Genomic DNA, 24,603 nt, shown 5'->3' on the forward strand with positions numbered 1-24,603 from the left:
CGCTGGTGAATGCGCGTAAACGCAGGGGCCCTTATAGAGATACGTGTTAGAATGACTGCACATTACCCTCCCCAGTTCTCCTAGCGACGCTGTGTGAACACCGCGCAGGGATAACCTCAATGTTACAGCGCGCTGAAGTTATCAACTTTCCGAGCTGAGTGTGAGTTAACCACTTGAGTGCCGGAGAGGCCTGCAATGTGTCGGAATAGTAAAGATGTGCAAAGCCTGCAACCCGTTCAGAGGCATCTCTTTTGTGCTTTGGATATCGTTAGCATGACCTGGTCTCAAGGTTTTGTAATAAAACCACTTAATAGAAAGGTCCCTGATCCACTGTCCCAATTGTACTGAACTCTTATTCTCTGAGTTAGTCATCCCTCTGCTGTCCTTCTCTCACTGGTCTTGGATACACAGTGATCCTTTCAGCCAAGGGAATGACCACACGACACAGACACTGAACAGGGACTGGCCTTTAACAGGAACCCACGCCAGGCAGCAGCCCGGCTCTGTGACTGCAGGAAAAATACAGCAACAAGGATGTGTGTGTTTGAGCTTCTTACTAATGTGGCTGTCATTCTGTGAGCTCACACAGTGCAACAGCTGATCAATAACGGGGTGGGGGTGGGGGCAGGGGGGGGGGTTAGGGATAATAATAACATGTTACGCAGCTTGTGAAGTGTCACTCACTTGGACAGAGGATAACTTGTTTAAAAGCAGCCTCACTATCAGAAGACAGCCCCACTCATTAGCAGGTAATCTCAGTCAGTGGAAGACAGCCCCACTCATTAGCAGGTAATCTCACTCAGTGGAAGACAGTCCCACTCATTAGACGGTAATCTCACTCGGTGGAAGACAATCCCACTCATTAGACGGTAATCTCACTCAATGGAAGACAGCCCCACTCATTAGCAGGTAATCTCACTCAGTGGAAGACATCCCCACTCATTAGCAGGTAATCTCACTCAGTGGAAGACAGCCCCACTCATTAGCAGGTAATCTCACTCAGTGGAAGACAGCCCCACTCATTAGCAGGTAATCTCACTCAGTGGAAGACAGTCCCACTCATTAGCAGGTAATCTCACTCAGTGGAAGACAGCCCCACTCATTAGCAGGTAATCTCACTCAGTGGAAGACAGCCCCACTCATTAGCAGGTAATCTCACTCAGTGGAAGAAAGCCCCACTCATTAGCAGGTAATCTCACCCGGTGGAAGACAGTCCCACTCATTAGCAGGTAATCTCACTCAGTGGAAGACAGTCCCACTCATTGGCAGGTAATCTCACTCAGTGGAAGACAGTCCCACTCATTAGCAGGTAATCTCACTCAGTGGAAGACAGTCCCACTCATTAGCAGGTAATCTCACTCAGTGGAAGACAGTCCCACTCATTAGCAGGTAATCTCACTCAGTGGAAGACAGTCCCACTCATTAGACGGTAATCTCACTCGGTGGAAGACAGTCCCACTCATTAGACGGTAATCTCACTCGGTGGAAGACAGTCCCACTCATTAGACGGTAATCTCACTCGGTGGAAGACAGTCCCACTCATTAGACGGTAATCTCACTCGGTGGAAGACAGTCCCACTCATTAGACGGTAATCTCACTCGGTGGAAGACAGTCCCACTCATTAGACGGTAATCTCACTCGGTGGAAGACAGCCCCACTCATTAGACGGTAATCTCACTCGGTGGAAGACAGCCCCACTCATTAGCAGGTAATCTCACTCAGTGGAAGACAGCCCCACTCATTAGACGGTACGGTGGGCCTCTGCTGCACTCCCCACTGCCCTTCCTGATCAACATCATTGTCCCAGAATGTGACATCAACAACCATCTGGGAACAATGCCTGGGAGTGGGAGATCTGAGTGGGAGTGGGAGATCTGAGGCTCGTGCTCCATTCATAAGCTTATATCCAGCAGTCCCTCCCCCCTTCCTCAGCCACCTCCTTATTCAGTCTCTGAGTCCCCGGGGTGGGACTGGTCTCGCTGACCGGCAGATTTACAGGTCACCAGCTGGCACTGCACAGGCTGACACTAAGCAGTGTCCTGATGTACAAGAGGCTTTGGGGACTAGGGGGTTATTTATTAACCTGCAAGGAGCCTTGAGATAGTGTCTCGATCGGCACTATCTCAGTTTGATTCAGGATATATAATGTATGTAGCAGGTTGTATCACTATCCAGCCTTGTAACCCCTCTGTAAGGCGCACGCGTCGCTAATAAGACACGGCTGCATTCAGGTCAGCAGAGACACAGGCCCGGCAAACAATATTAACCCTATTGTTGCCAGAGGGGCACGCAACACATACACAAAGGCTGTAAGGGGGGAGACCGTCTTTCCCAAAAAGGCTAAAGGTGACCACGCCAGAATATTCCATATCTCCAGATAAAAGATGCAGGAATTGCAAACCGCTCCGGCAGTGCAGGGGTTAAGCGTCAGATTTGCACGGTAACCCTGCTTCTAACCACCTGCTGTTAATGCAGCTAGTCCCAGGATATGCTTCCCTGCCATCAGTGTCTGCACAAGGGGGGGGGGGGGGGGAAAGGAGGACAGACAAGGATAATTCAAGGGCAATCACCCCCCCCCTCCCTGCCCCAGCCTTCATTCCTAGCATTGTTTGACCGTTGCTGAGCAATAGCAGAAGCTCCTCTCCCTCCCCCATTGTGACCAGCCCCCCTGCTCACACCCCCCAGCCCCCCTGCTCACACCCCCCCAGTCACCGTGGAATATTTCTCTTGTATCAATTAACTTTTTGTTTTTATGGGTATTTTTTATTTTGAAATTCAATGATTCTGGTTTAGATTAGAAATGACCTTCCCCCTTTCCATTGGATTGTAACCCCTCACCCCACCATGAAATCACCCGGTTCCTTTTCTAAATGGACTTTTCTAAGGGCTGCTGGATATCTGCTGGGGATTTTTGGGAGTTCGGGATATGGTCAATTATTCCAAAAGTTATTAAACAAATCAGTAAAACATTACTTCATAGATCGTCACTGGGGCAGGTATGTGTTATACCAACGGACATGTATTCTCATCCTAAGGACATCTAAACATATTAACAAAGGCTATAGATATCTATATACAGGCAGTCCTCGTTTTACAACGCTTCGCTTTACAACGAATGGCTTATCCAACGCTGTGCAATGCATACCTATATTCATTTTTACAACGCCAAAATGGCTTATCCAACGCTCTTACAACGCTTTGCAACGTTATGTATGTGTGTATATATATACACTTTCACATAAACAACGTTGCAAAGCGTCGTAAGAGCGTATATATATAATATTATACTATATAATATTATATTATACTATATAATATATTATTTATTATGTTATATTATACATATAATACAGTATATACACTATATAATGTATGTGTGTGCTGCATATCTTATTGCCTGCATAAAATATTTGGTGTATTTTAGTGTTAAAAATGCCTTCAGGAACGGAACCTTTCATTTAAACAGTGTTCCTATGGGAAAACGTGTTTCGCTTTACAACGTTTCGCTTTACAACGCCATTTTGAGTAACGCATTGTGTCGGATAACCGAGGACTGCCTATATATATATATATATGTGTTTGAGTCTCACAAAGAAGGGTGGGAACCGGGCTGGTCCTTTCTTCCATGTAGTAACAGAGGAGGGAGAGGGAGTAGTAACAGAGGAGGGAGAGGGAGAAGTAACAGAGGAGGGAGAGTAGTAACAGAGGAGGGAGAGGGAGTAGTAACACTGGAGGGAGAGGGAGTAGTAACACTGGAGGGAGAGGGAGTAGTAACAGAGGAGGGAGAGGGAGTAGTAACAGAGGAGGGCGAGGGAGTAGTAACAGAGGAGGGCGAGGGAGTAGTAACAGAGGAGGGAGAGGGAGTAGTAACAGAGGAGGGAGAGGGAGTAGTAACAGAGGAGGGAGAGGGAGTAGTAACAGAGGAGGGAGAGGGAGTAGTAACAGAGGAGGGAGAGGGAGTAGTAACAGAGGAGGGAGAGGGAGTAGTAACAGAGGAGGGAGAGGGAGTAGTAACAGAGGAGGGAGAGGGAGTAGTAACAGAGGAGGGAGAGGGAGTAGTAACAGAGGAGGGAGAGGGAGTAGTAACAGAGAAGGGAGAGGGAGTAGTAAAAGAGGAGGGAGTAGTAACAGAGGAGGGAGAGGGAGTAGTAACAGAGGAGGGAGAGGGAGTAGTAACAGAGGAGGGAGAGGGAGTAGTAACAGAGGAGGGAGAGGGAGTAGTAACAGAGGAGGGAGAGGGAGTAGAAACAGAGGAGGGAGAGGGAGTAGTAACAGAGGAGGGAGAGGGAGTAGTAACAGAGGGGGAGAGGGAGTAGTAAGAGGGGAGAGGGAGTAGTAACAGAGGAGGGAGAGGGAGTAGTAACAGAGGGGGAGAGGGAGTAGTAAGAGGGGAGAGGGAGTAGTAACAGAGGAGGGAGAGGGAGTAGTAACAGAGGAGGGAGAGGGAGTAGTAACAGAGGAGGGAGAGGGAGTAGTAACAGAGGAGGGAGAGGGAGTAGTAACAGAGGAGGGAGTAGTAACAGAGGAGGGAGAGGGAGTAGTAACAGAGGAGGGAGAGGGAGTAGTAACAGAGGAGGGAGAGGGAGTAGTAACAGAGGAGGGAGAGGGAGTAGTAACAGAGGAGGGAGAGGGAGGCATGTAGCTGATCTGTTACAGGCTTCCCAATGTCCCGAGTCCTGCATCGGGTAATAACCCAATACAAGGTATCACTTGTTTGAGTGGAATTTTCCAGCCTAGGTTAATTTGCATAAGAGCCACAATGTGACAATGACGTGGTACTTTGATGGGTACGTAACCCCCGCTGTGCTGGAGAGGCTTGTCAGAAATCACACAGCCGTACCATGATTCAGTTCTAGCCCTGCCTAAATTCCAGCTGCGCCTCATCATTCCCCCGATTCTCCTACAATGAAGGACAGTCAGCAGGCAGTGACAGAGTGATGGACAGCCATAGGGGACAAAGTCAGCAGGCAGTGACAGAGTGATGGACAGCCATAGGGGACAGAGTCAGCAGGCAGTGACAGAGTGATGGACAGCCATAGGGGACAGAGTCAGCAGGCAGTGACAGAGTGATGGACATCCATAGGGGACAGAGTCAGCAGGCAGTGACAGAGTGATGGACAGCCATAGGGGACAGAGTCAGCAGGCAGTGACAGAGTGATGGACAGCCATAGGGGACAGAGTCAGCAGGCAGTGACAGAGTGATGGACATCCATAGGGGACAGAGACAGGAGGCAGTGACAGAGTGATGGACAGCCATAGGGGACAAATACAGGAGGCAGTGACAGAGTTATGGACCACCATAGGGGACAGAGACTGGAGGCAGTGACAGAGTGATGGATAGCCATAGGGGACAGAGTCAGCAGGCAGTGACAGAGTGATGGACATCCATAGGGGACAGAGTCAGCAGGCAGTGACAGAGTGATGGACAGCCATAGGGGACAGAGTCAGCAGGCAGTGACAGAGTGATGGACAGCCATAGGGGACAGAGACAGGAGGCAGTGACAGAGTGATGGACAGCCATAGGGGACAAATACAGGAGGCAGTGACAGAGTGATGGACAGCCATAGGGGACAGAGACTGGAGTGATGGACAGCCATAGGGGACAGAGTGATGGACAGCCATAGGGGACAGAGACTGCGGGACAGAGAGAATGAAAAGAGGACAGTCCCTTTGGGAAGTTGCATTAGGGGAGGGGGGAGAGAGTATGCACGGTTAGAACGTGAGAATTTAATGACTGTGAAAGTATTAGAAGGTACAAACTGTCTAGATTTATCTATTAACTCTTTCAGTTTTTCTAAGGGGAAAATGAATTTCTTTTAAAACAATCATGGGTTAATCCCCCAGTCTCCGCTCTGTATTTCTGGTTGTCAGGGGCTTGGCATTAGGAACTGCCCAACGTGTAAAGCAGCCAAGCGTTGGCAGAAACTGAACCACTCTACTTCCCAGTCAGCAATTCGAACGACCCTGATAAATACTGTGTAAGGGAGTGTTCCTGAACGTCACAAGAACAACACAGGAGATAGTGATACACACACATACGTATACACACACACGCACATATCTGGGATCATTGCAGGGTAAGGGGGTGGGAGTGGGGGGTAGGAACTGGCAGCAGAGCATCAAAATCTGTTCAAAACATATTTATTTTGATTCCTTTCCACCTTGATGGAAACATGGATAATGAGCCAGTGTTTCATTCTGTCCCCAGCCAGGAATGTAATACACAGGCGTATCTCTGTCTAGTAAAGAGCTTCAGTCCCTGTCTTCATTTGCTCTTTAACTACCAGATCCCAAAAACAAGCCCACCCTTGCTTGGTCCTCGTCGGTGGAAAGTTACAGATTACGGAATATCGATGTTACCGTATGAGAATACTGACGGGTAATTGGGTCTGGCTCTATGGGCCAGAATAGGGGGTCATGGTTGCTGGGGCAACGTGAGCTGTAGGGGTGCCAGGCGGCTTCTCCAAAAATACTGGACACAATGGTGAAAGGTGCGACACTGTCGAGATACACACACACTTGTCCAGAGAGGTAATACCGGTATACACATACACGCCTAGAGAGGTAATACCGGTATACACATACACGCCCAGAGAGGTAATACCGGTATACACATACACGCCCAGAGAGGTAATATCGGTATACACATACACGCCCATAGAGGTAATACCGGTATACACATACACGCCCAGAGAGGTAATACCGGTATACACACATACACGCCCATAGAGGTAATACCGGTATACACATACACGCCCAGAGAGGTAATACCGGTATACACATACACGCCCAGAGAGGTAATACCGGTATACACATACACGCCCAGAGAGGTAATAACGGAATACACACATACACGCCCATAGAGGTAATACCGGTATACACATACACGCCCAGAGAGGTAATACCGGTATACACATACACGCCCAGAGAGGTAATACCAGTATACACATAGACGCCCAGAGAGGTAATACCGGTATACACATACACGCCTAGAGAGGTGATACCGGTATACACATACACGCCCAGAGAGGTAATACCGGTATACACATACACGCCCAGAGAGGTAATACCGGTATACACATACACGCCCAGAGAGGTAATACCAGTATACACATAGACGCCCAGAGAGGTAATACCGGTATACACATACACGCCTAGAGAGGTAATACCGGTATACACATACACGCCCAGAGAGGTAATACCGGTATACACATAGACGCCCAGAGAGGTAATACCGGTATACACATACACGCCCAGAGAGGTAATACCGGTATACACATACACGCCCAGAGAGGTAATACCGGTATACACATACACGCCCAGAGAGGTAATACCGGTATACACATACACGCCCAGAGAGGTAATACCGGTATACGCATACACGCCCAGAGAGGTAATACCGGTATACACACACACGCCCAGAGAGGTAATACCGGTATACACATACACGCCCAGAGAGGTAATACCAGTATACACATACACGCCTAGCGAGGTGATACCGGTATACACATACACGCCCAGAGAGGTAATACCGGTATACACATACACGCCTAGCGAGGTGATACCGGTATACACATACATGTTCAGTATTACCTCTCATTGTTTACTGGACAAAGTGCCCAAATACAGGACAGTTCGGTTCAAAACTGGACACCTGGCAACTCTAGTAAGCTTGCACCCTCAAGAAAAAGGTCATACACCAAGGATGCATCCTTATAGTATATCTAATATTAGAGGCACATGCTGGTGAGTCCTATCCTGCAGAGAGAGGTACACTCACCCCCCCTTCCATGATGCTCCCTTTACCCCCCCCCCCCCACCCCTCCACAGGATCATGGTCTCCGTACCTTTCCTGTGGACTTGACACCCTTCCAGACACAGAAGTAGACCAGCACCCAGCAGGCCAGCAGACACAGAAGCAGTTCCCAGTTAATGGACCCCACATCGTCCAGGCCGCTGGAGATTCTCAGCACCTTGTTCCTGCAAGAATGAACGCAGTGAGCACTCCGCGGGCCAGAGAGGGGGAGAGAGACACACAACTCGACATTGTCCCGGAGTGGATGCCTGGTGGTGAACGCCCAACAATATGCTTGGAGTGGGAAGGAGTCCGGAAGGTGACGGTCATTAAACATATTAGCCCAGTCCAGTATGGGTTATTTATCAAATTCTCCTGGGTGCAAAATTTGGGCAAAACAATAGTGCTTTGAATGCAATTGTTTTCTGTGATGGACGGAGCTTGGAAACACTTCCTAACGTTAACCTGCCATTTCTCAGGACTTTGAAGACTTCTTGCATAAGACTCAATGAAGTGGGTGGAAGATAAGGAACACTTGTCCCAATTAGTCAGATGTCCAATTTAACCTAATTACGGAAACCAGAAACCCCACTTGATCTGCTGTTTTTTTATTCTCGATCGAAAAAACAAGAGATGAGTGAAGTTGTGACGTTTTGCTGTACGAATGGTCACGCAACTTTGTAGGGTCGTGAAGGTACGTCACGAGCGAAGATACAAAGTTCCTCAATGGTTATTGCAAATATATATATGCAAATTCATACAACTATACAGCTGCATTTTAATTGCGGAGTAGGCTAATGGCACTTGCTAATTTTTAATATCTTTTGCCATTTCGCAACGTTTTTGGCCCAAATGATCCAGTTTGCACATTATTATTAGTAGGTTATTTCTTAATTCCCCCTAAAGAACCCATAAAGTCTGCCCAAGCTCTCTCGGAGGGAGGTCATTCTTAAATTTCGGCTGGGAGACTGTTCCACTACTCTCCTGATTAAGGAAGATTTTCCGACACTTGACACAAGTCTGGCACCTCCAGATTCAGGGCCTCGTCCAAAAGGGACATCAGGCGTAAATCAAGTGAATTGGCCGACCAACGATAGTTGTGATGAGCCACAGCAGAGCTATGAACAAAGTGACAGTGGACAATGGAGGTTATTCATTAAAATGCGATAGTGCCAATCTGGGAACCATCACACAGAAACCTCCAGTGAGAGTTTGCCTCCAACAATGCCCCGATTGGCACTATCGCAGTGTAATGAACAACCCACAACACCTCTGTCATGTGTGATAACTTGTTCATGTGCTAACTAAACTTTGATTCTATAAGTTTTCATGAGCTCACCTCCCTCATATCAAGGAGATACTGGCCCCCTTTGCAATATGCTGGGAGGCAGCTTCCCGGCGCTGGGGAAGATTTGAATCCTATTCTTTTGAGTTAAGCTGATCTCTTCTCCGGCGCTGGGTGGACAGCTTCCCGGTAATGTGTTTCTACCTAGGCTAAACGGGGTTCTTTACATTCATTCAGCAAAACCTGTGTGGGTTAAGGTATCAAAATATCACAGATCCGTTATATCAGATCCAAAAGGGTGGTGTATCAGGGTAAATTTGGAACAAAATTGATGCAAATTGCGTCATTTTCATCTTGCGTCTCTTTGCGTCAGTGTATCAAAGTCTGCGCTCTGCGCTTTGTTCCATGTGCATCACTTTGTGGTTTGGGGAGTGATAGTAGGAGGAGTTAGGGAGGGGTTACATGACGCACGTTACAATGAGATGTATCACTCTGCGTCTATGCGCAAGCGTTTTTATTATCTTGTGTTTGTGTTAAAAAAAACTCCGCCAGGTCTGAGGTGGCCAAAACTGTTTGTGTCAAATGTAAGAAGCACTCTCTTACATTTGATGCAAACGTGAGCAGAAAATGGAGCAATGGACGCAAACTTCTATTCGCACTTTCCTTACGTCAACACATCTCTTCCACCTGCAAAACGGGGTATAAACTGGGTGTCCGATATAACAAAGAGAAAAGACGCCATAGTTTTCTTCTTTGATGAACCTGATATTTTCCACCACTTTTTGCACCAGTTTTGCAGCGGATACATAAACCCTGTGGGGTTAGCAGCCTAATGACTGGAATTCAGGATATTTTATGACCGATTTTCGCAGAACACCACCAGGCATCGTATGGAAGTGTTGGGAACTCGAGACTTTGCCATCTCGTTATCACCATCCCTCACCAAAAACAGAGCCGGTCACCAGTACTCGCCCACCCCCCCCCCCTCACAAAACCACCTTCCAACATCACAGAGAAACCATAGTTCAAGAAAAGGCAAATGAATACACAGAGCAATTAACAAAAATAAAAAAAATAACAAAATAACCAAAGTGGGAGAGGCTGGTTTAAGGCTCACATGTTTCAGAATCATGCTAACAAGACCATCCCACCCTGCAGCTGGCAGCGAGAGGTCATTTGATCCGCTCCTGTCCTGGGATTGCTGGGGCGCAGTGCACGGCACGCCTCCCTTACCGCCACTCGCTCGCAGCACTGCAAGAAAACATCATAGCAACAGAGAACGAACAATAGCACAGGAAGTGAAGAATCGCATCACATTGGGTAACTACAGTTACATAGACGATGTACCCAACTTGCTAGAGACAACGAAACATAAGATCTATACCTGCAGTGCTCTGCTCAGCTCTGCGTTCCAGGCACCATGGTCAGAAGGATGTCTGGACATTACATAAATTCAAACGTTGTTTTATAATAATGAGGCTCTGTCGGCCTCTCAGAACGGATATCCCGTTATGGAGGGGAAGTGCTAAAGAGATTAATTGATGCTGCAGGTGAAATCCTCCACAACGAGCAGTGATATTTATCAAAGTCTCCCGGCTGCAAACAGGGAACAACGGTTATGCAAAAGAACAGCACCAGATTCGCCTGACAATGAATTCCATTGGAAACAGTCGGGGGGGGGGGGGGGGGGTTGGGGGTTTCCATTGAGTAATCTTGTTTTTGTGGAACAATGTTGCTGGCGACCTTAATAGAAGATACATTTATTCCTACACTTCTCTGCAGAAATTGGCATGTAACTGCTGGCAATTATCAGCACCATCAGTACCCAAATCACCCCCAGTAAGTGCGGCTACGCGAGACTCAGGGGGCTATTTATCAAAGGCTTCTGGCTGCAATACTTGGCCGATAGTGGGATAGTGGCTAGGGCACTTCTCTACAACCCCCGATCTGTCTGCAGCCTCGGTGACAGCTGCCCAACTTGAAGAGACGTGAGGGGCACATGGCTCCCCCCAGCTCCTCTCACATAGGATGTGGGGGTAGGGGGGGTGGGGCTGAAATTACAGTAATTTATTTAGCAACAGCTACAAATTGGGCGTATTTATATGTGAGCTCAGTCATGGGGTAGAAGACACATCAGAGCGAGTAAGAAGTGGGTTGAACACTTACATTGGTCATATTATCCATGAGCAATCTGTCCTGGGAAAGGAAAAAGACTATATAAATGGCACTTTCTGGGTCAGATATGTATACACGTAGGTAAACCTGGAAATGCGGTTAGAGAAACGCCATCAGCATACACCAAGAAGAGGTAGGAGGTATCATCTCTACCCAGGTGTTGTGCCCTGTACTACTGCCGGTTTTTGTCAGCTGGCTGCAAGATCAGTGACATAGATCCTTTCTCCATCGCTACATGACCCAAGACATGCAGTTATCTGATCTGAAGACATCACCGGCTTTCAACCTGCTGAGAAATATCTCCGCTGACATCGGAGACGCCATCTTCACTCTGTGCTCACTCGTCCCCCTCCCCCCCCAAAAAATCCCCTTCGGTTCAAGAGGCCGAAAGACTTGCCACGCCTCTAGCAGTGAAGGGGTTAAGGGACACTTGCAGGGTGGATGGTGCTTGGAAACTGCATGATATCATCATCATCAAGTCCTACAGCATCAGGGGCCTGCATGGTAGCACGGGATACATGCTGGCAACGCTCCGCCATTTTGTGGGGCCTGCATGGTAGCACAGGATACATGCTGGCAACGCTCCGCCATTTTGTGGGGCCTGCATGGTAGCACGGGATACATGCTGGCAACGCTCCGCCATTTTGTGGGGCCTGCATGGTAGCACGGGATACATGCTGGCAACGCTCCGCCATTTTGTGGGGCCTGCATGGTAGCACAGGATACATGCTGGCAACGCTCCGCCATTTTGTGGGGCCTGCATGGTAGCACAGGATACATGCTGGCAATGCTCCGCCATTTTGTGGGGCCTGCATGGTAGCACGGGATACATGCTGGTAACTTTGATGGACCTTATTTCTATGGAATGACGCTCCGCCATTTTGTGGGGCCTGCGCGTGTGAATTCATTCCCACAGACTAGTTCAGTCGTGACAGGAAATCCACATTCTACAACACGAAACTATTTTAGACCAAATGAAACCCAAAGTAGGAAAGCGGGGATGGGGATAAATCCGGGGGCAAATCTCCTTCAGAGCAGGTGTCCAGATAATATACGTTTAATTTCCAGGAGTCTCACAGCTGCAAAACTGAGGGGAAACTACCGCCCCAGGAAGAAAGAGAAGCCACAGAAGATTCCCCGGAGATAAAGCGAGTTATTCCCCGGAGATAAAGCGTGTTATTCCCCGGAGATAAAGCGAGTTATTCCCCGGAGATAAAGCGAGTTATTCCCCGGAGATAAAGCGAGTTATTCCCCGGAGATAAAGCGAGTTATTCCCCGGAGATAAAGCGAGTTATTCCCCGGAGATAAAGCGAGTTATTCCCCGGAGATAAAGAGAGTTATTCCCCGGAGATAAAGAGAGTTATTCCCCGGAGATAAAGCGAGTTATTCCCCGGAGATAAAGCGAGTTATTCCCCGGAGATAAAGAGAGTTATTCCCTGGAGATAAAGCGAGTTATTCCCCGGAGATAAAGCGAGTTATTCCCCGGAGATAAAGCGAGTTATTCCCCGGAGATAAAGCGAGTTATTCCCCGGAGATAAAGCGAGTTATTCCCCGGAGATAAAGCGAGTTATTCCCCGGAGATAAAGCGAGTTATTCCCCGGAGATAAAGCGAGTTATTCCCCGGAGATAAAGCGAGTTATTCCCCGGAGATAAAGCGAGTTATTCCCCGGAGATAAAGCGAGTCCTGCAGTTTTGGTTTGTGATGGTTTTGTCTTCGTTTTGCAACTGGGAGATTTGAAAAAAAATCCCTCCCACAAGGTTTAAGTCAGAGAACCGAATGCTTTTCCTGGAGAGAACCATCACAAGCCATCGCTCCGGCCGTTCCTACGATGTGAATTTGTGGTATACGCAGGGGAACTCGCTCCCATTTTGGTATAAAGCAGACAGGCGCATCAGTCCCATCTCTGCCACAGTGTAACACACTGAAAGACCTCTGCCACAGTGTAACACACTGAAAGACCTCTGCCACAGTGTAACACACTGAAAGACCTCTGCCACAGTGTAACACACTGAAAGACCTCTGCCACAGTGTAACACACTGAAAGACCTCTGCCACAGCGTAACACACTGAAAGACCTTTGCCACAGTGTAACACACTGAAAGACCTCTGCCACAGTGTAACACACTGAAAGACCTCTGCCACAGTGTAACACACTGAAAGACCTCTGCCACAGTGTAACACACTGAAAGACCTCTGCCACAGTGTAACACACTGAAAGACCTCTGCCACAGCGTAACACACCAGTCTTCTCACTTCATCATATACTTTACTCCAGGGGCGGCCAACTCCAGTCCTCAAGGGCCACCAACAGGTCAGGTTTCAGCACAGGTGGCTCAGTCTTTAACCGAGCCACTGATTGAGCCACCGGTGCTGAAGCCGGGATATCCTGAAAACCTGACCTGTTGGTGGCCCTTGATGACTGGAGTTGGCTGCCCTTGCTGTACAGCTTATGAGAATCGGACTACTACTGGAATGTAATAGAACCAGTCACGGAAACGCGTGACACGGGCCACGGCCCACAGCCCACGGGTGCAAACTCCCATCGAAAAGTCATTCCGAAAAAAACTAAAATAATTAACAAAATAATTTGAAAGTAACATTAAGATTCCGAGCCCCGGAACTGAGGGGGCGACACGTATTGTTCCCAGTAACGGGAGAGTGTTGTGGTGTCACTGGTAGAAGAGGTGAGTTATGGTAGTACCCGGCACCTGGGTGGGAGAAATCGTAATCATGGTTTTAACCGCTAATCCCTTCCCAGGTCTATGACACGGAACCTCACTGTTACTTTAGCATTATAACTTAGGAAGCGATGTGTATGCGGGAGGTAAAGCAGGAGATAGAGAGGTTTGCAAAGGAGAGATAACGAGACGATTTATACTTCCCATTCCCAGATATTAACCCCGCTTCTGCCAGATACAAGACCAAATAGATTGAGCAGCAGGGAAGGGTTTAAGAAACAAGCGACACCCAGAAAAACATAGCAGGAAATTGGGTTCGCAACCCCTAGAGTGCTATATGAATCATTTCTAACACAGCTCAATGAATGTTATGTACTTACATAGCTATATATCCAGGACCATATATATATACATATAAAGGCAAAGAAGCAGATTAAGACTTGGTAAATATCCCATCATGATAAATACGGGGCAGCAAAGCAACGCTCCAGAAGAGGAGAGAAGAGTAGGGGAGAAAGAGGAGGAGCGGGGGGTATATTTGTGCTGCTGCTGCTGCAAAGGCTTCCAGCATTTATATAAGGGGGGGATCCGGAGACTAGGACCTGAAGGGCAACCCTTGTATATATGTGTGTGTTATATATATATATATATATATATATACACACACATAGACTCTTGTCATGCTATGTTTCTGTCCGCCCTTCCACCTTGTACTGTGCTGCAGAATATCTTGGTTCCATACAAATAAAAGATAATACAACTATATATATATATATATTTAATTTATTCAGGCACTCTCAGGAGCTTAGAAAAAGTGAGAAGATATATTATCCACATCAACGTTTTGGTGCCTTTTCCTTTCTCAAGAGAAGGGTCCCAGGAATGGGTCCGAGACGCTGATATATATAATACATCGTTTCCCTTTCCTATAAGATCCCGAGAGTGCCTGACTTAATATACTTTGTAAACATTATTACATCAGTGCACCCAGGCACGTGTGCAAATAGTTACACGAGTGCCGACCTCTCTGTACGAGATTTTATATATGTATATATGTATACACAGTATATATACATACCCACATTTACAGTGTTAATGATAAAGACACACACACACATATATATATACATATAACTTTATGATAAAAGAAAATGTGTGTGTGTGTGTATGTATATATATATATATATATATATATATATATATATATATATATATATACATACATACAATATATATATATATACATACACACATACATACATACACATATCTCACATATTAGTCTTTAATATAGAGCTTCACAGTATATATATATATATATATATATATATATATTCCCCTGCCCACCCCCAAAGTAAACGTTTGAGGAAAAGTTAGTAAAAAAGAGCACTCACTCCCAGAACTCCGTGACGGGCGACACCTTGTCGGACAGCTCGTCGCAGGTGAGGTTCCCGAACGTGGAGTTGGTGGAGCTGTTGCTGCAGTCTCCGTGCCGGAATATCTCCACGCACTCTGGCGTGTTCCACGCGTTGTTGCAGCGGGACCACGGCAGCGTGGCACTGAAGGATTTCACCAGGTAATAAACAGCCCAGGCCAGGATCATGATGTAGTACGTGTTGCAGAAAAAGACGATGACCACGGACGCAAAGCCGATTCCTAGACGGCAGAAGAGGGGGGGGGGGGGGGAACCGGGTGAGGGGGGGCATATTTTCTGCGCCAACAACGGAAAATAGAGGTTGTTTTTTTTGCCGCGCAGGGATAGACTGCGCTGTGCATACAGAAATGAATGGTATGGGCTGGCAAAGAATGTATTTGCGCGCCCAAAACGTGCGTCAAAGTTGTTTACTTGGCGTAAATCCTAAAAAGGCTGTAAATAGTGTTAGCGCAGAATATACCCTCGCTGTTTTGTAGGGCCAGAAAGGTGCAGAAACGTGGATATTATATTTAAATGGCAATAAATAATTCAGCTTTTAAATAAAAGTACGTGTCGGGAAAAACAACATACAAACTGATGGCGGAAAGAATCATTTCTGAGCACTTTGCCGTCTTCTGATAATGCACACGAGACACGGGTAACACACGGGAGTATCGGAGTACTATGCGGTAGTATTAGCATAGGAATGGCAAAGAGGTAAAAAAAAGCTATTACAGATATTCAATTAGTGAGCGGCTGCCCCGGGCTGTCACAGAACAAGCTCGCCAGACACGGTGCGGGGACCGGACTCCAGGCTGAGTTGGAAACGCTTTGCCGGGGTCAAACATACATTAGTTTGGGGTCAAGAAGCAGAACATTCAAAACAGGACCTAGGGGGGACCTGAATAGTGCTGCCCCTGTCCCACCGCGAGGAATATTCGTTCTGGTGACACGTGTGGGTGGACATGGGCCAATCTGACAACATTTGGTTCCGTTTCTTTGCAGCAATTTCGCGGATTTTACTGTTTTCACTAAAAAAAAACAAGTCCCATTTTCCGACCTCTGACACATTCCGGAAATGTACAAAAATACGGATACTCGGGGGGGAGCGGAGGGGGGGGGCTGACCTTGGAACAGGGGGGCGATATTCCACACTGCGATGCTCCCGGCTTTCATGAACTGCCCCAGAGCGATCTCCAGGAAGAAGATGGGGATTCCGCCGAGGACGGCGATCAGGATGTAGGGAATGAGGAAGACGCCTGGAAGAGAAGAAAAGGGAAGGGGAGTCATGTCAAAAGAATATCTCGGGTGTAGGAGGGGCCCAGTCCTCAAGGACCACTAACAGCTCAGGTGTTCAGGATATCCCTGCTTCAGCACAGGTGGTGCAGTCGAAGAATGAGCCCCTGTGCTGAAGCAGAGAATGATTGAGTCACCTGTGCTGAAGCAGGGATATCCTTAACACCTGACCTGTTGGTGGCCCTTGAGGACTAGAGTTGTCCGCCCTTGCTCAATGACTGAAGGAATGTAACATTTGTAAACATGAATGGGGCGCCTTATCCAGGTTCTGAAGAACCTTACCATTTGCACCAGCATTTTTAGAACCGATGGTTCTCATCTAAAATATATTCGGAGCTCTCATCATGTTACAATACAGCCGTGTTCCCTACACAGGACCTGGTTTTCTTTATTAAACAGAATCAGATTTGAAGGGACCCATGTCCTGCATCATTATTGCTGCAGTTTTGCAGCCGCATGATTTTGATGGATAACCCTCTCTATACCAGCGATCCCCAACAGGGGGCGCACGTGAGGTGTCTCCAAGGGGTTCCCAAAAACAAAAATGTAATGGCGGCTCCCAGGCCGTATTGGGGGTTCCTGAGCCCGTGTGGGGACAGCGCACTTAGTAAGGCCCCAAATTGTACCTTAGCGTAGGGGGGTATAGCTGATAGTAACAGCAGGGGCCTCCTAAGTCATTGCCCACAATGCTTTGCATCCACAGCAGCAAGGCATTGTGGGACATGACTTTGGAAGCTCCCACAATGAGTGACAGCTGAGTGGCAGTTTGGGGCCTTATTAAGCGTGTGTCCTCCCCACGGGCTCAGGACACTATATACTGCCTGCTAGCGATAGTCTGCTGACTCGGCAATAAGATTTATTCATTAGGGGTTGGCAGAACAAAGATTTTCTAGCAGGGGAGCACAGGGTAAGAAGGCTGGGGTGGCAACCGCTGCCCCACAGGTTTCAATCTTACTGCTGCGTCAGCGGGACCTTTTCATTCATGATTCTACGCGGCGTGCGCAGAGACGGTCAGATTTATAAGAGGATTAGACGTACGTCATGATACGGTGGGGGATGGGGAGGGGTGGGGAGGGTTACACACGGTGTCTGTGACATGCACAATGATAAGAGGCCTTCCCTGGCCCCCCCCCCCAATCTTATCCTGTAGGAAGGGAGCAGACTGCGCAAAGTGCTCCCGAAAGCTGCGCAGGTGTTTCATTAATCCGTCTCCTAAGAAAGCGCCATTCTATAGAAACAAGGATAGTAATTAAAGCTGCAGTCCCATTTACTGCCAACACCGTTCCTATTTTACTTTATAAAGCTGCAGTTCAAGCTGCCGGTTTGTTTTTAAATATATATTTTTCCCATTCAATATGCGCATGAATACAATCTGCGCACTGACCAGTGATTAGCTAAGCTGCAGATCGATCCGTTCTCCTGTAACCGATCCGGGTTATTTCATTCAGTTCTTGCACAGCATTCTGGGCAATGTAGTTCCTGGAATATGATTGACTAGGCAGTTACTAGATACAATTGGTGCACTGCTAGAGAGAGGACGGGGCTCGAGAGCCAGAGCCTGTCAGAAGGGGGAGGGGCTGTCACTTTGGAAATGCTTCCTACATTAGACCACGTCCATAGCAGGGGGAAGCCGCGCTGAGCCGTGCGGACGCTCCGCGCTGAGCCCCGGCATCCTCAAATGATGGTTTTGCCGCTAGGATTTCCAGTGCAGATGCCAACCCCCGAGGACCAAAATCTGTGCGATTTGAGGGTTCTGGGCACAAAAATGGCATTTTAATAGAAGAAGCGCTGATTTGTAACAGGGAAACGTCACTGAAGTGTATGTGGCTACAAATCAGTGACACTCTCAGAAACCGAATGCAGGGGCGGCATATCTGCCAATGCTGCCAGGTTCGCCAACAGGGGGAAGGAGCGGGGACAAGTGCCCGGGCCCCGCCGGCAGAGGGGGGGTTGAGGACCGTCCAACCAGAAATCGGACAGAACATCCGTGATCAGCCGTCTAAATGGCCTAAGACAACCCCAAAAAGCAGACAAGCTTATGGGCAGCATTAATAACAACCCAGAAATGGGCAGATTCGTCTGGTACAAAAATACCCTAATGCCTCATCATCTAATTAGTGACGCGCATGAACGGGTGAACGAGAGTCCCACTGCCCCTACCTACAACCTAGCCAAACCACAGCCAAACCACAGCCAAACCACAGCCAAGGGAGCGGGCGTGGTGGAATCAGCGGGGAAAGAAGACCCTGTTGAGCTTGACTCTAGTCTGCAACTGTGAAGAGACATGAGAGGTGTAGGATAAGTGGGAAGACCCCAGGTGAGTCCTCGCCCTGTGCCTACGCCCCCCCCCCAACCCTCCGCCTCAACAACTTCCCCGCATCAGCTCAACATCATCAACAACCCGGGCCTTGGTCAATACTGCAGTCCTGGGTCCCGGGATTAATGTTACATTAATGCTTGGGGCAAGGCACCCTAAAGCTTAACATTGGTTTGAGAAAGTTGATTTACTAGGCGACTGGAAGTATTTAAAACATGCCTCCCCCATCCTGCCCCATGTCTCACACTGAAAGTGATGATGATGATGATGATGATGATGATGATGATGATGATGATGATGATGATGATGATGATGATGATGATGATACTAAAACATGCATTTTGTTGGATTTACATAGGAAGTACATGTTGATCTCCTTTGATTTTTGAAACCTCGCAGGTCTCCCTTTGCATAATCTGATGATGATATTCCAACCAAGTTTGGTCCAGGACAAATACAGCTACTGGAATTCTATCCACTGCTCTACAGAGTCTCTAATTACAAACACGTACGGGGCAAAGGGCAGACTACGCCAGGTGCACAGAGACATATACCAGGCTAATACATACGCCCCATCCAGTCAACAGACATAGAAGCTGTCATGTCAAACCTATTAACTCTCTGAACCCTGATCACACACTTCATTCTCTTTCCTATTTCCTAATAAAAGCAGCTGTACATTGTGGCTCGTTTGTTAAAAGTGATCTTCTGCAGTTTTGCAAAGCTACGTGTTGCTGCCCACCGTGGCAGCACAGTGGTGGGCAGTGTAATGGCGTTGAATGGCTGCTTAATTGTTGATTTTAAATTGCTGAGACATATTCGGGCACTTGCCAATTTTCGCCACTTTCTATGCAATCCAAATGTCCAAATATGATCCAAACTGAAAATGTGAGATGTTTGTCGCATCTGTAACTGCGCCTCTGGGTAACTGTACAACCCGAGTTACTCGCCCCGATGAGCGTTCCGCAGAAGTCGCTCAAGGTGACTCCAACTCACGTGGAACCTTTGCTTGGTCTATTTTTCTTCTTCTTATCTCAAGTCATGTCTGAGCGTCCAAGACCTGCCGGGTTAATTATTACAATGGCCTGTTAATGCGCTGGTGCTGCAGACGTGAATATGAAGAACTCCATAATGGATTCTATGCTGTGGTTAGGTATCTGGGGACAGGTTTCCCTAGGCAGTAAAAACAGACAGAAATAACCATGCACAGTAAATGTCTGATCATCAACATTGTGGCAGAACCTCCAACATTTGGCCAGTTATAATGGGTGCACTTTATTTGCTATCTCAGTGTGGCATAGAGGAGCTTCCAGACTAGTGACCCCAACGAAGGAGGCACAATACCATGTACACAATTTACTATATGCAAAGACCGGATTATCAATAAAATGTGTATTTATGGATTTATTTGTATATATTTATATACACACACACACACACACACACTAGAAGTGGTGTTAAATCTACCCTAACCAACGGATCATTAGCTGATAAATCATCCATCTCCCAGCTCCTTTAATCACCTGAAGATTCAGCCACTGGCAGAAATTAGATTGTAAGCTCTTCGGGGCAGGGACTCCTTTTCCTAAATGTTCCTTTTATGTCTGAAGCGCTTCTTTCCATTATGTGTTATTTGTATTATTTGTTATTTATATGATTGTCCCGTGTATTACTGCTGTGACGCGCTATGTACATTAATGGCGCTGTATAAATAAAGACATACATACATACATACATACATGTAGTTACAATAGATACAGTTGAATGTAATAGGTACAGGACAGGGCAGTAGCTATTAGCAGCTGCATAGGTGCAGTCCCTCCTGGCTCTATACTGAACCAGCAGCAGTGACACGCTCATGTGTGAGGCTGCGTCTTGTGTGAGGTCACTGTGTTTGAATGTGTCCCCCCTTACATGGGCGGCACTATGAATAATGAGGATGCTGTTTTTGACCAGACTCTTACCGCGGTTTTTGCACTGATTTTGCAGCCATTAGCACCCCTCATATCTGTGTGTGTAGTATGTGTGTGCATTGATGTTTATTTGTATGTGTGTGCATGTCTGTGTGCGTGTGCGTGTATGGGCATGTGTGTGCATGGATGTATATATGTGTGTGCATTGATTTGTATGTGCATGTGTGTGTATAGATTTGTATGTGTGCGTGGAAATGTATGTGTATGCCTGGGTATGTATGTTTGTGCATGGATGAATATGTTTGCGTGCATTGATGGGTATGTGTACATGTGCATTCGCATGTATATGTGAGTATGATGTGTGTGTGTGTGTGTGTGTGCGTGTGCGCGCATGGAAGTGCATATGTGTCCCTGGAAGTGTGTATGGATGCGCTTGCACACTGATGTGTGTGCATGGATGTGTATGTATATGTGTACGGACATGTATGTGTATTTACATGGACATGTACAGTATGTGTGTGTGTGTATGGGTGTGCGTATGGACATGAAGGTGTGTGTGTGCGCACATGCGTGTTGGAGAACACTGTTGCCCTTGTTGCAGCTGTTGGCACGTCAATTTGTAACCTCAGTGAGAGGTTCTTCTTGTTCACCATTAACTCCACGGAAAGATTTTTTCCCACCGCTGTAATCTGCATTCACGTCTTTATCTAAAATGTGTAAACCGCTCCCTGCGTGTAATTGTACATGTTCCGTATCACGCCCCCCTCACTACTTCCACGCCTGCCAGTCACCAGCATACTAGGGGGGCTACCTGTTAAAATCTGACAGCTACAAAACGGAGGCAGTGCCGGCTCAAAAACAGCCCCAGACTTATCAGAGAAGGGAATCACTTGTACTCAATGGCTTATTTTCGGAAGTAAATAAATCTGGTGCTGTCTTTTGCAAGTCTGCTTGACGATAATTAACTTCTCCCGGCTGATAATTAACCCTCATGCTGGTAACAATGTCCGTGTTTTTTGCCAGTACAGATACCGCGCCAGCGCCGATCAAACCTCGCAGTGACAGAAGTGAAAGGAATCTGACGCACTTTTACACCGACGGAAAAACAGCGACACAATCAAAAAGGCCAAAGTATTTCCTCAAGACAGAGGCGACACTAACAGGAGCCCAGATCTGTCCCCGGCCGGCACCAACCGAGGAATCCAGCGCACTACGACTGGGCCACTGCCCACTGCCCACTGCCCACTGCCCACTGCCCACTGCTAATTACGCTGAGTGATGTATTGTAACACAACGTGAACAGTTCCAGGCCCCTCTAGCAGTGTAGGGGAGAAGTTATACTACTGCTTACTTGTGCTCTGACCGATTGCTGGCTGACATGGACACTGCTTGACGTGTGTGTATATATGTATATATATATACACACACACACACACACACACATATACACACACACACACATATATATACACACACACACACACACACACACACACATACACACACACATACACACACACACACATATATATACACACACATATACACACACACACACACACACACACACATATATACACACACACACATATATACACACACACACACATATATACACAGTATCCGGAGATTTCAGAGCTGCCTGCAGCTTCCAAGAAACCAGTGGTACCTGTCACTCATGCAGAACCACTTAACCCCTTCACCACCAAGGAGGCTTTGGAAATGTGAAAGAGATGGGACACATCGACGCCCCCCCCCCCCATCCGGGGAACACTATAGGCCCTTCGAACATTTGTTACTTTACGCCAGTCGTCAAGGGCCACCCGCAGGCCAGGTATTAGGGATATCCCTGCTTCAGCACAGGTGGCTCAATCAGTGGCTCAGTCACATTGAGCCATCTGTGCTGAAGCTGGGACATCCTTAAAACCTGACCTGTTGGTTGGCAGGGGGGGGGTGCTTGAGGACTGGCGTTGGGTACCCCCACACCACTTCACGTCCCCGGGTACCCCCACACCACTTAACTTCCCTGGTCATGAGGTACACAATAATCTAAAAAATAAGACCAGTCATTAATAAACTAAACGAGACGTGCGGGTGTAGGACTGCACAGAAAAGGTACCCCCCCCCCCCCACTGTGCTGTAATCACTGCCCGGCCCTGCTCCCCCAAACCCTCTCCTGTGCCACAGAAAAGGTACCCCAACACTGTGCTGTAATCACTGCCCGGCCTGCTCCCCCAAACCCTCTCCTGTGCCACAGAAAAGGTACCCCAACACTGTGCTGTAATCACTGCCCGGCCCTGCTCCCCGAAACCCTCTCCTGTGCCACAGAAAAGGTACCCCAACACTGTGCTGTAATCACTGCCCGGCCCTGCTCCCCGAAACCCTCTCCTGTGCCAAAGAAAAGGTACCCCAACACTGTGCTGTAATCACTGCCCGGCCCTGCTCCCCGAAACCCTCTCCTGTGCCACAGAAAAGGTACCCCAACACTGTGCTGTAATCACTGCCCGGCCCTGCTCCCCCAACCCCTCTCCTGTGCCACAGAAAAGGTACCCCAACACTGTGCTGTAATCACTGCCCGGCCCTGCTCCCCAACCCCTCTCCTGTGCCACAGAAAAGGTACCCCAACACTGTGCTGTAATCACTGCCCGGCCTGCTCCCCGAAACCCTCTCCTGTGCCTGCACCTCTGGGATGAGATGCTTCATTGCAGGGGTTCTCAACTCCAGTATTCACCCCCCCCCCCCCACCAACAGGTCAGGCTTTCAGAATACCCCTGCTTCAAGACAGGTGGCTCCATCAGTCCCTGCTTCAGCACAGGTGGCTCAGTCAGTCTCAATCTTTGACTGAGCCCCCTGTCCTGAAGCAGGTACTGATTGAGCCACCTGTGGTGAAGCTGGGACTAACAGCCACCTGTGCTGAAGCAGGGACATCCTTTTAACCTGGCCTGTTGGGAGGGGGGGTTGAGGACTGGAGTTGAGCCCCCCTGCGTTATCCCCCCCCCCATTCCCAGCACCCATCCCCCCATTCCGCCCCCCCCCCCCATGCTCAGCACCCACCTCCTCCGTTCTTGTAGCACAGGTAGGGGAACCGCCACACGTTACCGAGTCCCACGGCAAAGCCCACGCAGGACATGATAAAATCCATCTGCCGGTTCCACGTGTCTCTCTGCGGGACCGAGCTGGGGGGGAAACCCGGACCCCCTTTGGTTGATCCATTGGCACAGAGCCGCGGTTCCGGGCCGGTTCCGTTGGGTATGAGCTGCCCTTTCTTCTCCTCCACGGTCACTTTGTAGCTGCCGTTATCCAGGGACACGCTCCACTTATCCATGGTCAGCGGTCCAAGCCCAGCCACCCCCCCCCGGTACCGGTACCGGCTCCCCCCCCCCCCTGCCCGCCCGGCGAGTATACCCCGGAGAATAAACTATAACACTAGCAGTTCTATCCTAATATATATATATATAAAGCTGGGGAGGGGAGCAGTTTGGGGGAGATATAAGCCCCCCAATGACAAGGAAAAGGGGAGGGGGGGTGTGGGAGACTCAGAATCCGTCCACGAAGCACTTAAAGGTGAGCCGGAAGAATCTCATGAGTTATCGCTGGGGGGGGCGGGGGGGCACGAAATGTTGGGGTACCAGTGTGACACCAGAGCCCCCCTCTCCAAAAACCCACGCGAGAGAGTGTCCGTGCAGCGAGATCTCCTGGGTGCGGAGCGGGGAATGCTGCTCTGGTTT

At 48.3% G+C, this 24,603-nt stretch overlaps 1 protein-coding gene across 1 annotated transcript in view; it reads right to left on the reverse strand.

Annotated features, from left to right (window-relative positions):
* SLC6A8 (solute carrier family 6 member 8) overlaps positions 1 to 24,251 on the reverse strand; it is a 43,854-nt gene extending 19,603 nt beyond the window's left edge. The window contains exons 1-4 of the mRNA XM_075578378.1: positions 23,930 to 24,251; positions 16,477 to 16,608; positions 15,330 to 15,591; positions 7,849 to 7,981 (exon numbers count right to left, since the gene is read on the reverse strand). Coding sequence (XP_075434493.1) covers positions 7,849 to 7,981; positions 15,330 to 15,591; positions 16,477 to 16,608; positions 23,930 to 24,200 — 798 coding nt within the window. The 5' untranslated portion in view covers positions 24,201 to 24,251. The remainder of the gene's footprint in view (positions 1 to 7,848; positions 7,982 to 15,329; positions 15,592 to 16,476; positions 16,609 to 23,929) is intronic.
* Positions 24,252 to 24,603: the final 352 nt, after the last annotated feature.

Source organism: Ascaphus truei, chromosome 21 (assembly GCF_040206685.1).
Source record: "Ascaphus truei isolate aAscTru1 chromosome 21, aAscTru1.hap1, whole genome shotgun sequence".
NCBI classification, from domain to species: Eukaryota; Metazoa; Chordata; class Amphibia; order Anura; family Ascaphidae; genus Ascaphus; species Ascaphus truei.